The sequence below is a fragment of the Peromyscus californicus genome, unplaced genomic scaffold (assembly GCF_007827085.1).
Source record: "Peromyscus californicus insignis strain IS unplaced genomic scaffold, ASM782708v3 Scaffold_19__1_contigs__length_69161282, whole genome shotgun sequence".
Taxonomy (NCBI): domain Eukaryota; kingdom Metazoa; phylum Chordata; class Mammalia; order Rodentia; family Cricetidae; genus Peromyscus; species Peromyscus californicus.
In genome coordinates, this window is record NW_026294491.1 from 27,571,099 (window position 1) to 27,584,579 (window position 13,481).

Consider the following 13,481-nt stretch of genomic DNA (forward strand, 5'->3'; position numbering starts at 1 on the left):
ATGTGTGTGAGCCCATGTGGGGGCCAGGCACAGGACAAAGCCATGCATGCCCTCAGACCCTGCCCTCAAGGACCTGGAGGCCATCCCTGAGAGGGATGGCCATATACACAAATCAGGCTCCACAGCAGACACAGGAAGTCTGGAAGACATGGCGGCAATGCAGGAATTAATCTGTGACCCAAAGACACAAAAGCCGCAGAGATGGAGTGATTATTTCAGATTGTTCCAAGAGAAGGGAGTTTGCATGTGAGTGCGCACCTGTGGGTGAGCAGTAAGTGAATGACCAAGACAAGTGGCAGAAAAAGGGATTCCTAGAGTGGTGGAGGGTGGGTGGGCAGTGGGTCTACAGATGGAACATGGACGGAGTTGGTGGGGGTTAGAAAGGCAACCTGGGGCTGAGTCTCCCAAGGTCATGGGGGTTATCTCTTCACGCAGGGGGATTCAGGAAGGCACTATGGGGCAAGGAATCTGCACTCTGGAAGATGGTTTGGCATTAGATTAATTATTGTTATATTTTATTATATAAAGTTATATATATATATATATATATATATATATATATATATTTATATATATATATTAGAGGCAGAGAGTAATGTGAAGAAAGGAAGTTACTCTAGCATCTACTGGGCTGAGGCACCTTTCCAAATGAAGCCACCATGCAAGTGAGATACTAGTCTGTGGTTTAAAATAAAAGTATCAACAAGAGTTTAGACAGCAGAAATGTAACTGTGGGCTGCAGCTCTGGGAAAGGAGGACACTCCCCAGGCCAGGGTGTATGTAGTGGGAAGAGAAGGCAAGAGCGTAGATCCTTCTGTGAGGGCTAGAGATAGAAGCAAGGAAAGTGCCTAGGCTGGAGCAGATGGCTCAGTGGAAGGGGCACTCGGAAACTGGTAGAGTTAGCAGTGTTGAATGCTGATGAAGGGACAGGAAGACTGGTGAACGATGGTCAGGCATTGTGATCTTAGCAACAGAGGTAGATATAAAGGTCGGTCCCAGGTCGTCGAGCACATCCAACACGAGGAAGCTGTGACATGCTAGTGGCCAGAGGGGGACAAACAGGTCTTGGGAAGAAGTACTAGCAGACAGGGTAGAGAAAGGGTCCTCGGTGTCTCACCGCAGCTCAGACTGTCCCCATGTCCTACGAAACTCTGAGGAGAAGCAAGCAGCCAAACCAAGGCATCTGGCTGCCATAATACCACAGGGAGCCCTACAATCAGCCCAGCTGTCCCTTCTCCTAGGGCCCTGCCCCTCCCAGGACCTGACTCCAGAATGCATCACTCTCAAACTTACAGAATTTTCTGAGCTGGTTATTTGGTGCCCAGGAGGCAAGCTGCTGTTTTGAGGATGCACCAGGAGAAGGACCACAAATCCCACTCCCCCAGCATTTCCTTTTCCTGGCACTGACCTGCAGGAGGTGAAATCAAGGCCTACCCATTCCGGGCTCTGAAGACCTGGACCTTAGCTAACCTTACATCATTACCATTTTCTCCCCAACCGCTCCTGCCCCTTAAAACAATGGCTTTCTTCTTGCTCACTGGTAATATCAATGAAATTCCAGCCTAAAGCCCCTTTCTATACATGGCCAGATATAAAGTTTTGTTTTTACAGTGCTGGAGACTGAACCCAGGTCACAGCCATGCTAGGTAATTGTTCTACTACTGAACTATAACCTCAGTCCTGAAAAGTCAATGCTGTAAATATTTTAGCCATGTAAGGCCATATAGTCCCTTTGGCTTCCTCTTCTTCCTCTACCTCCCCAGCTGCACCCCATGTTTGGTTGTTATTTTAAAACTCTTTAAAAATACAAAAATTGGTAGCTGGGGGTGGTGACACATGCCTTTAATACGAGAAGTCAGGAGTCAGAGTCAGGCAGACCTCTGTGAGTATGATGACCGCCTCATCTATGTATCGAATTCTAGGTCAGCTATGGCTAAGTAGTGAGATGCTGTCTTAAAAGAAATAAAAAAAAATATAAGACACAAACAAAAATCAGAACTCCCTCGTCTGGTTTCAAAGGTCTGAATGAGTCTACACTCAGCATGTCACCTTAGCCGTCCCCCAGATTACACTGTACACACCACAGAAGACTGTGAAGCAAGCGAACAGCACAGCCTGAAACCCTGCTGTAGACTGGAACCTCCAAGGAGCAGGGGCTTGTCACCTATCTCTGTGTCTATGGTACGAGCACAGAAACGAATCCCGTAGTTTTTGTTGAAAGCCAACATCTTCCTCTAGACCAGTGGTTCTCAACCTGTGGCTTGTGTTGTGACCCCTATCATGGGGGGTCAATTAAGACCATCGGAAAACACAGATATTTACATTATGCTTCATAACAGTAACAGAATTACAGTTATGAAGTAGCAATGAAAATAATTTTATGATTGGGGGGTCACTACAATATGAAGAACTGTATTAAAGAGTCACAGCATCAGGAAAGTTGAGAACCACTGATCTAGAGCCTAGTGCATGGGGAAAAAAGGTTTTTGGAGGTGAATCAGCCATCCCATTGTATATTGCATTGACTTGGTTTGGGCACTAAGTCTTGAGTTCATGGGGACCTTCATCCCTAGGCACAGTAGGGCAGCAGGTACCTATCTGGTACTCAGGACTGGAGGAGGAACTTAGGCATGCTCTGTAGCAAAGCCAGGTTTTAGGAGAGCCACTGTAGTCCTTAAGCTGCAAGATGTTCCTTAATCGGCCATCAGAGTCAGGGGAGGGGGTCTCTGAGTTACCCAGCTATATCCCAGAAAATCATTTCAGAAATGCTGGCAACAAGCCATATTTGGTGGCATGTGACAATAATCTCAGCACCCAAGAGGTAGAGGCAAGAGTTTAATGCCAGCCTGAGCTACACAGGAAGTCTGAGGCTAACTTGAGCTACCAAAAGACACTTTACATCAGAGAAAAAGAGGCAGGGAAAAATGTGCTGGGGGCTGATACTGTTCTGGGGGAACTGGTATCTGAATTTTCTCCATCCCAGGTGACAATGAGATACCTTCCCTAAGTGGACTCCAGGAGTGGGCCTCAGATGCCTTTGGTAAGGCAGGAGTACTGGAATGGTCTGGCTGGTTATCTCTAGTTCACGGCTGACAGGGTTAGATGGTTTATAGGATGTTAAATAAGTCAGGCTTGGCTTCATGGTAAAAGAGTAACAACAATGATCTCAGTTCTCTTAACCCTTACCTATAACCACTACCTTTCAGAAGCTCTAGGGCCCAGCACAGCACCTAAACACAGAGAGGACTGGAAGCAGATTGCCTAAAGTCAACGAAGCTCCTGAGCCTTGGGAGTAATCCTCCCACATCTTGGGCTGGTGACTGTACCTCTGACCCCCAAGCAGCAGGTCCACTCTTGTACATCCTATCTATAACCGCCATGGCGAGGCATGCAGTCACTTCCCCAACAGCCAGGCATTTCTCCAGGCGTGTTGGGTAGGGTTGTACAGGCTCAGCAACTCTCCGAAGGAGAGGCAGCCGGAGAGGAGCCTGCTCCTCCACACTGTCTGTCCCCACCCTCTCCTGCACTGCACCAGGAGGAGAGTGATGGGGAGGGGTGGTAATCTGGTTCCCCTTAGTGGTAAGGCAGTCCGCACAGCAGAGGAATGTGAGAGATGGTAAGGAAGACAGGTGGTACCATCACGACTGGGAATACAACCCACCGACATAGCCCAGCCACTTGGAAGAGGCCCGCAGTTAGAGATCTGTTCCCCTGGAACCTCTAGGCTTCCTGGTGCTCCTAACACTCTGTCTCAGAAGCAAGGCGGCTCCTGTTGGGCTTTCTTTATTCCTTTCCGTACAAGTCACAGACCTCATGCTTCCTTTCACCTTAAGGTAACAGAGACCAAGACAGGTCAGATTTGTCACCAGGGATGCTCTGTGCACGTGTGGAGTGGGCTTGCAATTAACTACTTCATTTCTACCACAGGGCTTCAGGATGAGGTCAGCCAATCCGCAGCAGAGCCAGCTCGGGTGTCCGCTGCTCTTTCGGACAGAAGACTCTTGTTAGCCAGCTTTTTCTACTAGCATTGAGTCCTGTAAGACATGTTCCTGTCAGCACATTTTATCAGTGACCCTCCCTGAAGCCAACCTGGCTATTAGCAGAATTCAACATAATGTCCAGCAAGTAGGTCCCATGCTAGCTGGTTATGTTCCTAAAGCAGACAGCCTGTGTGGATTGTCCTATGGAATACAGTCCAGTGGCCAATGGGGATTCAGATTTCATCAGCATCAATAACCATGTTCCTTTCAGAAGAAACCATGATCTTCTCAACCTTAGAGGCCATGACCATGTCCTGGAGGCAGGAGAGGGTGGCATATACCTGGGACTCAGTGTGGATCCCGTTTGACAATCCTGGCCTCTCCCTTCTCCATCCTCCCCAGGGCCTAAGAACTCATCCGTCAATTAAGGTATCCTGAGTTATAGCCTGAGCAGACATGCAGGGCTGTGAGGGGGTGGGGGCAGAAAGCTCGAGTGCTGTGGGTCACTTGCTGGGGTCAAAGTAGGGCTTCTTAGTGTGAGATGTAGAGTCCAAAGTGACAAGCTGTCCTCTCCTCTCTACCCATGATGTCTGTGTTGGCACACAATTGTGTGGGGAGCAGAGATGGCTGCTACCAGTTGCTATGCCCCTCATAGAAACTTAAAAATAGCAAGCACTTATTAACATTCTGAAGAGATGATTTCATGAAGGAGTGTGGGGCCAAAGGTCTGGTCAAGTAACATCGCCTCTTTTATAGAAAACGTGCCAACAGCCCTGTGCTATTTTTGTAATCAGTTTTTTTTTTATTGTTAACCTAGAGTCACATGGGAAGAAGGATTCTCAATGGAAAGATTGCCTTGGTCAGATTGCCTGTGGCTATGTCTATAAGAGATTGTCTTACTAATGACTGACGTGGGGGCACCTAGCCCACGGTGGGCAGCACCATCCCTAGGTGGGTGGGCCTGGGCTATATAAGAAAGAGAGCTGAGCATGAACTAGGGAATGAGTTGGAGAGAGAGCCAGTGAGCAAGCCAGGAAGCAGAATCCCTCCATAGTTTCTGCTTCAGTTCCTGCTTGTGTTTCTGCCCTGATTTCTTTCCCTTTATGATGGGCTATGACCCGGAAGTGTAAGCAACAGAAACCTTTTCTTTCCCCAAGTTGCTTCTGTCCTGGTGTTTACCATGGCAACGGAAAGCAAACCAGAACAAGGCCTAAGGTTCCCTCAGCAAAATGGGTGGGGCTGAGGAGCCCCGAAGCCATGACCAACATAGTGTCTGCTGCAGACCATGGCCTCTGCCTGCAATAACACCAACATTGGTGTCTGTGCTGGTAAAAGTATAGGACACCACGTGGGGGTGTTGGTGTGTATGGGTATGGGTTACGTTTGTAAGTATGTGGTGGTGACATGTGTGCACAGGTGTACATATGTGTATAACGTGTGAGTGTTGTGCAGTTGCAGTTTTAAGCTGATGTAGCATATCTAACAAAACTGCAATTCTCCAGAAGTTCAGTGTCTTAATTTTATTTGTTAAGATCTATCTGAGGCCAACTGTGGTGGCTCATGTCTTTAACTTGGGAGGCAGAGGCAGGTGGATCTCTACGAGTTCAAAGCCAGGCTAGTCTACATAGTGAGTTCCAGGCCAGCCGGAGCTACATAGTGAAATTCTGCCTCAAAAAATAGACGTTCTTATTTCATTTTATGTGTTGTATTGTTTTGCTTGCATGTAAGCATGTGTACCGTGTGTGTATCTGGTGCCCATGGAGGTTAGATCCCCTGGAATTGGAGTTACAGATGGCTGTGAACCACCATGTGGGTGCTAGGAACTGAACCTGGGTTCTCTGCAAGAGCAGCAAGTGATCTTACTGCTGAGCCACCTCTCCAGCCTGTTTTAAAAGAGGATTCTCCATATAAATTTGGCCAAGTCAACTGGAACTTGGAAAAATAAAGCCAGTTACTTTATTTATAGACTGGTGCCATTCCTTGGAAGCATGCCCATGACAGTCAGAGGTGACCCTGGAGAGAAAGTAACGCAGGGCTGGCAGATGGACCTTGTTGTAGGAGGTGCAGAGTGGGCAAGGCCTGGCCCTCCCCCACTGTGACTGTGCACAGGTGCTTTGTCCTGGAGTGTGCCGAGCTGGGAGGACAGCGGCCTGCACCTCCAGCGGGCACAATACCTTCTCCTTGTCCTCAGTGGAAATTTGATGACACAGGAGAGACCCCCTCCTCCCTTCCTGGCACTCATGAAGGAGACACTTTCCCAGGTGGACAGGCTGCTTGGAGTTTCAGGTAATTATTACTCTGTGTTCTTTAAGCATCTTACTTTGGCTACTTCAATCTACAAATATACCAGTGGAAATGTAGTCAAGGTTACATTTAGAAACAGAAGGAGCTTTAGCAGTAACAGCAGCCAAGGACTAAGCAATGTAGCTAATTCTGGTTCTCAGCTCTCGTCCTTTCTCTGTTGAAAGGAACTTACTTCATAGTGTTGCTCAAAATGTCCCACCCAAGACTCTTCCCTGAAGAAACATGCTGAGTATCCATAAGTGAGGAATTTCCAAGATGACTGAACGTTACCCCCCTGCTGTATCCTGGAACCACTGTCAATCATCTCACAACATGGAGGCCAACATGCACACCGTTACAAGGCTCTCGATGCCAAGTGGTTGGCCATGAGGAGAGGCCCCACCCACCCACAGCAGTTCCGGTGTGGCTTCCTTTATGATCGTTTAGGAATCCAGGATGCTAGGCATGGAGGTAGACTAGGAAGGACCCTTGGGAATCACAGACACTGGGCCTGGGCTCTGGGAATTACCTGGGTGGGTACGGTGCAGGACAGATGGGCAAGCTCCCCGATCCTGGCCGCAGCACGAGGGTCACTGGAGCTGATCAGCACCGGGGCACTAATTTCCATGGAGTGCCTGTGGCTGGCAGCCTGGGAGGATTTGTGCGTCACACTGAGCGCAGTGAAGGAATGGCGCTTCTTGGCGTTCTTCTTGCTGTCCACACGTCGTTGAAAGGCACTGACTGCCCCTGAGCTACTTAGGGTGGGGCCTGAGGCCACACTGGCTACTGTGCTGGGGTCGGAGGATAAGAGGGCATCGTAGTTGCATGCGGTGGCAGCGGCAGGGCACATCTTGTCCATCTCAATGAGTTGTTTTGCAGAGTCGTTGAGCTAGGTGAAAAAAAAAATGGAGAAGGAACTTCATTACGTAAACGTCAGCTACCCTGTATTCTCCTCTTTGCCTCTCAGCCCTGGCCCGAGTTCTCACTTAGAAAACGATGTGTTTACAAGGTCAGATCTTTGATCCGTGGCTTCCACCGTGAGTTTGTATAGAAAATAGGAATGCCTGCCATGGGTTTCCTTGCAAAGCTTTCTTGGGGTCACTCAAAGGCACAGAAGGCACAGGAGGGCTTTCTAGGGCTGCTACGTTGACCATTATCTTTCTCAGTGGCATGACCTTTCTTGGCACCATGTACAGCTCTGAGGAGAAAGTAAAGTATAGGCCAAGGAAGCCAGCATCTTCAGAAAATTCTGGGCATTTTGAGGCACACCTGGTCTGGTGTCCTGGAGATGCTCATCGGTCAGTCACATGCCAAGGAGACTGAGGGATGGTATACTGACTGAGTAGGTACACTTGCCTTGTCTATCTAGGCCATATGTGCTGAGATGGTGCAGTGAACAAAAACTTACTTTAAGCCACTTCCTCTGCTGGAGTGCTTCAACATGCCCAGAATTTTCTAAAGCTGCTGGCTAGCTCTGGCTCTGCAAATTTGAGATGGTACCCAATTTCCTGCATTTCTTTTGTTTTTCTCCTTTAAAAAAGTAGATTTAAAAGGTGCGTGCGTGCGTGTGTGTGTGTGTGTGTGTGTGTGTGTGTGTGTGTGTGTTTTGTGGGGACATGCCACATATATGAAAGTGCTCTCAGAGGCCAGAAGAGGGCATCAGCTGCCCTGGAGAAGAAGTTGTATGCAGTTGTAAGCCACTTGACCTGGATGCTGAGAACTAAACTCAGGTCCTCTGCAAGAACAGCAAGCGCTCTTAACCACCAAGCCACCTCACCAACTCACTTTCTTTTTTTGTTCCTTGAGAATTTCATACAACGTATTTTGATCATATTGACCCGTCTTCTCTAACTCCTCCTAGATTCAACTCCCAGCTTTGTATCCCTCTTAAAACAAAACACCAAATACAAGTTTGCATTGCCCATACACTTTAGATGTGTGGCCTTCCATGGGATCATGGTCAGCCTACTGAGGACCATAACTTTAAGAAGACTGACTCTTCCTCTCTGGGAAGCTATTAATTGGCAGTCGCTCCATAGCTAGAGGTAAGACTTAGTGACCACCTTCCCTCTCCATGCTGGGATTTGGTCTGGCTCAACTTGTGTATTGTGCACGCTACCACAACGGCTATGCATTCAAGTGTTAAGTGCTCTGTTGTGTCTGGAGAACTGTTCTTCTAGTCATCCACCCCCCTCTGGCTTTTACAGTGTCTCCATACCATCTTTTGCAGTGATCCCCGAACTGAAGAAAGAATGGATATCATATAGATATCCCATTCAGAGACAAGAAATCTCAGCCTCTCATTCACATCTTGACCAGTGGTGGAGTTCAGTGTTAATCGTCATTTATTCCAAAAGGAAACTTTTCTGATGAGGGTTAAGAGATCCACAAATCTACAGTTTTAACAATAAGTCATTAGGAGTTGGTTTAATACTATGTCTGTTTAGAAAAGCAATATAAATAGGTTCTCCAGTTTTTAGCCCAGATAACAGTGCTGGGTGTGGCTTTGAACTAGTGGGGTGGAGTTCATATCCAATCAGAAAGTGGTTGGTCACTCCCATGACATTCATGTTACTACTGCACTAGTAAGCATGTCTTGCTAGGCCAGTTATTACTATATGTCAGTGTTTACAGCTGGGTAAGATCGATGGTTACTTTACCTATCTAGTATCAGACACAGTACCCTTCAGTAATGGGGTTTTGTTAGCTTTGAACCTGTACAGATCTTGGGTGAGCTGTCACAGTCTCTGTGAGTCCATGAGTACTAGTTCTGTTAAAATCTTATTCTTCTTTCCCATGAATCCCTGAGCCTTGTGTGGAGGGGTCTCATAAAGATATCCCATATTGGGTTGAATGTTTCAAAGTCTCTCACTCTCTTCACATTAACTACCTGTGGATCTCTTTGTTAATCTCCATCCACTGCAAGGAGGTTCTCTGATGAGGGTTGAGTGATGCTCTGCTCTATTGGTTATATCACTGTCATTAAAAGTCATTATATTGCTATGTTCATATTCATATGATCCTATGATCTAGCCAATCTCAGGTACTTGGCCACTTCAGCAGTGTCATGCATGGGTTCTACCCAATAGAGTGGGCTGTAAATCCAATCAAATAGTGGTTAGTTACTCCCATAACATTCGTGCCACTGTTGCGTGAGATTATCTTGTAGGCAGGTCACTTCTGTGGGTCACAGGGTTTGTAGATGGGTGAAATGGATTATTACATTTCTCCTCTAGTAGCATTCAAGGTACTTTCCAGAACCATGAAAACTAGCCAGGAGGGTTGAAGCTTTTAGTTGGGGTACCAGTTCAATGTCTCCATGTTCAATTACATAAGTAAGTTGTGTCTTCAGTAATAGGAGATGTGTCTGCAGGTTATGGAGAGCAACAAAGAGCCTTGGCAAGAAGAGCCTGTGATGTTTGGAGGGGTGTCTATGGGACCCTTTTGGTCAATGAAGCAACAAGATGTGGTCTATTTCTAGCACTGGATGTCCTCCTTGGTGGTATAAGATATCTAGTTTGGGCTAGACATACGATGACTTCATTTAAATTATTTTCATATAGGCATATATTTTTGGATGCTTCTACAGTACTTGTGGCTTTTCAGAAGGCCTTTAATGTTAGTTGTCCCTTCCCATATTCCTTTCTTCACCTTGACCCCCCCATCTCCCTCCCCATTTAATCCTCTTATTATAATTTCCCTTTTATTTCTTCACAAATCTCCTCTATTTTCTCTTCCTTGGAAGGTAATTTCTTCCCCTTTGGTTCCTTACTAGCTACTTAACTTCTATGGTATTTGTGTCAGAACCACACATATATCTAAAGCTTATAAGCTAATATCCACAAGAGATAACATGTAAAGTTTGTTTTCTGGGTCTAGGTTACCTTACTCAGGATGACCGTTTCTAGTTCCATCCATTTACCTGCAAATTTTATAATTGTATTTTTCTTAACAGCTGAATAAAATTCCATTGTGTGAATGTACCATATTTTCATCATTCAGTTGATGGACTGTTCCCAATTTCTGGCTATTGTGAATACAGCAACAATGAGCATGGATGAGCATGTATCTCCATAGAAAGATGTAGAGTCCTTTGGGTATATCTCCAAGAGTGGTATAGCTGGATCTTGAGATAGATCAATTCTCAACTTCCTAAGGAAGCTCCACACTGATTTCCACAGTGGATGTATGAGTTTGCAGTCACACTAACAATGGCTAAACTTTCCTCTTTCCCCTCAACCTAGCCAGCATATACTGTTATTTGTTTTACTGACCTTGGCCATTCTGACTGGGCTAAGACAAAAATCTCAAAGTACTTTTAATTTCCCTGATGGCTAAGGATGTTGGCTATTTCTTTAAGTGTTTCTCAGCCATTTGTATTTTACCTTTGGGAACTCTGTTTAATCTTTTTTAAAAAAAATTGTTTTTTTTCATATTCAACTTGTTTCTGTTCTTTATATATTTTTTACACTAATCTTCTATCAAATGTATAATTGGTACATTTTTCTTATTCTGTAGGCTGCTGCTTTGCTCAAATGATGGTGTCTTTTGCTGTACAGAAGGTTTTAGCTTCATAGGGTCCTACTTATTAACTGTTGGTCATAGTGACTATGTATACCATTAGTGTCCGTCCAGAAAGTCTTTTGCTGTCCAATGAGTTCAAACCTATTTCCCACTTTCTCTTTCATCAGGTTCAGTATATCTGGTCTTAAATTGAGGAGGTCCTTGATCCGTTTGGAGTTGATTTTTGTACAAGTGAATAAATGTGGATTTATTTACATTACTGTACATGCAGCCATCCAGTCTGACCAGCAACATCTGTGGGAGATGGTGCCTTTTCTCTACTGTGTAGCTATGGCTTCATGGACAAAATATCAGGTGTGTATAGGTGTGTAGAATTATGTCTAGGTCTTCAATTCTATTCCACTGATCAACACGTGTGATTTATGCAAATGTCATACTGTTTTTATTACTCTGAAACCTCAGACGGTCATACCTCCAGCAGTTTTGTTTTGGTTTTCTCTTCAGGGCTGATTTAGCTCTCCTGGGTTGTTTTGTATTTCCATATGGAGTTGAAGAATCTTTCTTCAATTTCTGCTAAGAATTGTGTTGGAATTTTGATGGAGATTTTGCTGAATCTGTAGATTACTTTTGGTAAGATGGCCATTTTTACAATATTAATCCTACTGAGCCACAAATATGGGAGAGCTTTCTATCTTCTGGTGTCACCTTCAGCTTTTTTCTTCAATGTCTTAGAGTTTTTATTATATGAGTTTTTCACTTGTTTGGTTAGAGTAATCCCAAAGTATCTTTTTGAGGCTATTGTGAAAGGTATGTTTTCACTGATTTCTTAGTATATTTGTCATCTGTATAGAGGAAGGCTACTGACATTTATGTGTTAATTTTGTATCCTGCTACCTTACTGAAGGTGTTTATCAGCTGTATACACACACACACACACACACACACACACACACACACACACACACACACTGACATATATATAAAATAGGTATCTTTGGTAGATAATTTACTGTATGATTGCTTAGGACTTTTTCAGACATCCTTACCCTCTTCCCTCCTCTGTATTTATCTTCCTCCCATTCACTAATTAGAGTACCCTATTTCCCCATTTCCTTCCATCAGATTACACATATGCTGTGGAATACAGATTTTTAAAGTATATGTGATTTTCTAAATTTCCCTGGTATACATTGTAATGTCTCCCTTTTCATCTCAAAGTTTATTAATTTGAATTTTCTCTCTTAGGTCTGTCAATCTGGTTGATTTTCTCAAAGAACCAACCCTTCATTTCCTTGATTCTTTGTACTTTTTGTTTGTTTGTTTGCTTCTATGTCATTGATTTCAGCCCTGAATTTAATTATAGGAAATGACTCATAAAGTTGAAATAAAATCTGACCATGTCAGCATCATCTTCTAGAATATTGCATGCCCTGCCCCACCCCACTCCCACCCCTCACACTCCCTGCAACACTTCAGGAACCTCTTGTTAGCTTAGACACATCTCTGACTGCCAGGCCAGCGTCCCTCAGTGCCTTTGCTGTGCCTCTGGAAGTGATTAGATTCAAACCAAGAGCCACATGGTTTCTGGCAAATTCCACAAGGCTAGATATGTCAGACACAATGAAAGGGGGAGACGACCAGGAGCTGTGGCCACAGCACGGGGGTCCCAGAGTGTGAAGTAGCAGGCCACCTGTGCATGTGGACAAACATAATTTCATTTTCCGTAATAATGGAATAATACTCCATTGTGTAAATGTATTATGTTTTCATTATCCATTAATCAGATGATGGGCATCTCACAGCATATGGCCTGGTCCTCTGGCTCTTACACTATTCTCACTCCCTCTTCTGTGATATTCCCAGGGCTTTAGCTATTCGGCTTGTACTGCAGATGTATCACTTAGAACTGAGTACCCCATGGTCAGTTGTTTTCTACTGTGTGTGGATTTGTGTAATGGTCTTCATCTGCAGCAAAAGAAGTTTCTTTGATAAGGGGTGAGAACTATACTTACATCTAGACATGGTAAGTATTTAGAATGCAGTTAAACATTACACTAGTTTAGGAAACTGGAAGTAGCAGGTTCGACTCTAGGGTCTTTGGCCTCACCAACAATGGGTAGTTGTCTATTCCCTCCTAATTGGGTCCAATTAGATGACTGTTGGTTACTTCTAGGACATAAGTGCCACTGTTGTACATTGTGGGATATCTTGCCATTCTTGTCATTGTTGTGGCTTGTAGGCATTAGAGCTGGGTATGACTACTGATTGTTTTTCTCCATTGGAAGCCTGCATAGCTCCTTCTGGTACTGTGAGAGGTAGTCCTCAGAAAGATCCAGCTTGGGTCTTTTACATCCTGTATCCAGACTGTGTTGTGTCTTCAGTCATAGGGCCTCACTTCTAATTTCTGGGAGAAAACGAATGGTAATCACAAAGCCCATAGTATTTTAGGAGTATCTTGGGCTCCCCTAACTAAAAACTAAAAAGGATGTTTCTCATGTCTGGTACTGGGAGTTTTGTTAAATATGTAAATTAATGTTGTGGGGAACATTGTTACCTTAAATGACATATCATAAAAAAGATGTGTGTGTGTGTGTGTGTGTGTGTGTGTGTGTGTGTGTGTGTGTGTGTGTAATTTTAAGGAAACATAAAACAATAGGATTCCTTGTGGCTTTTCAAATATCCTTGGTACTATTC

General features: G+C 44.8%; 1 protein-coding gene across 1 annotated transcript in view; it reads right to left on the reverse strand.

Annotated features, from left to right (window-relative positions):
- The window catches only part of Sh3rf3 (SH3 domain containing ring finger 3), a 301,431-nt gene that overhangs the window by 82,888 nt on the left and 205,062 nt on the right, over nucleotides 1–13,481 (reverse strand). The window contains exon 4 of the mRNA XM_052744948.1: nucleotides 6,793–7,152. Coding sequence (XP_052600908.1) covers nucleotides 6,793–7,152 — 360 coding nt within the window. The remainder of the gene's footprint in view (nucleotides 1–6,792; nucleotides 7,153–13,481) is intronic.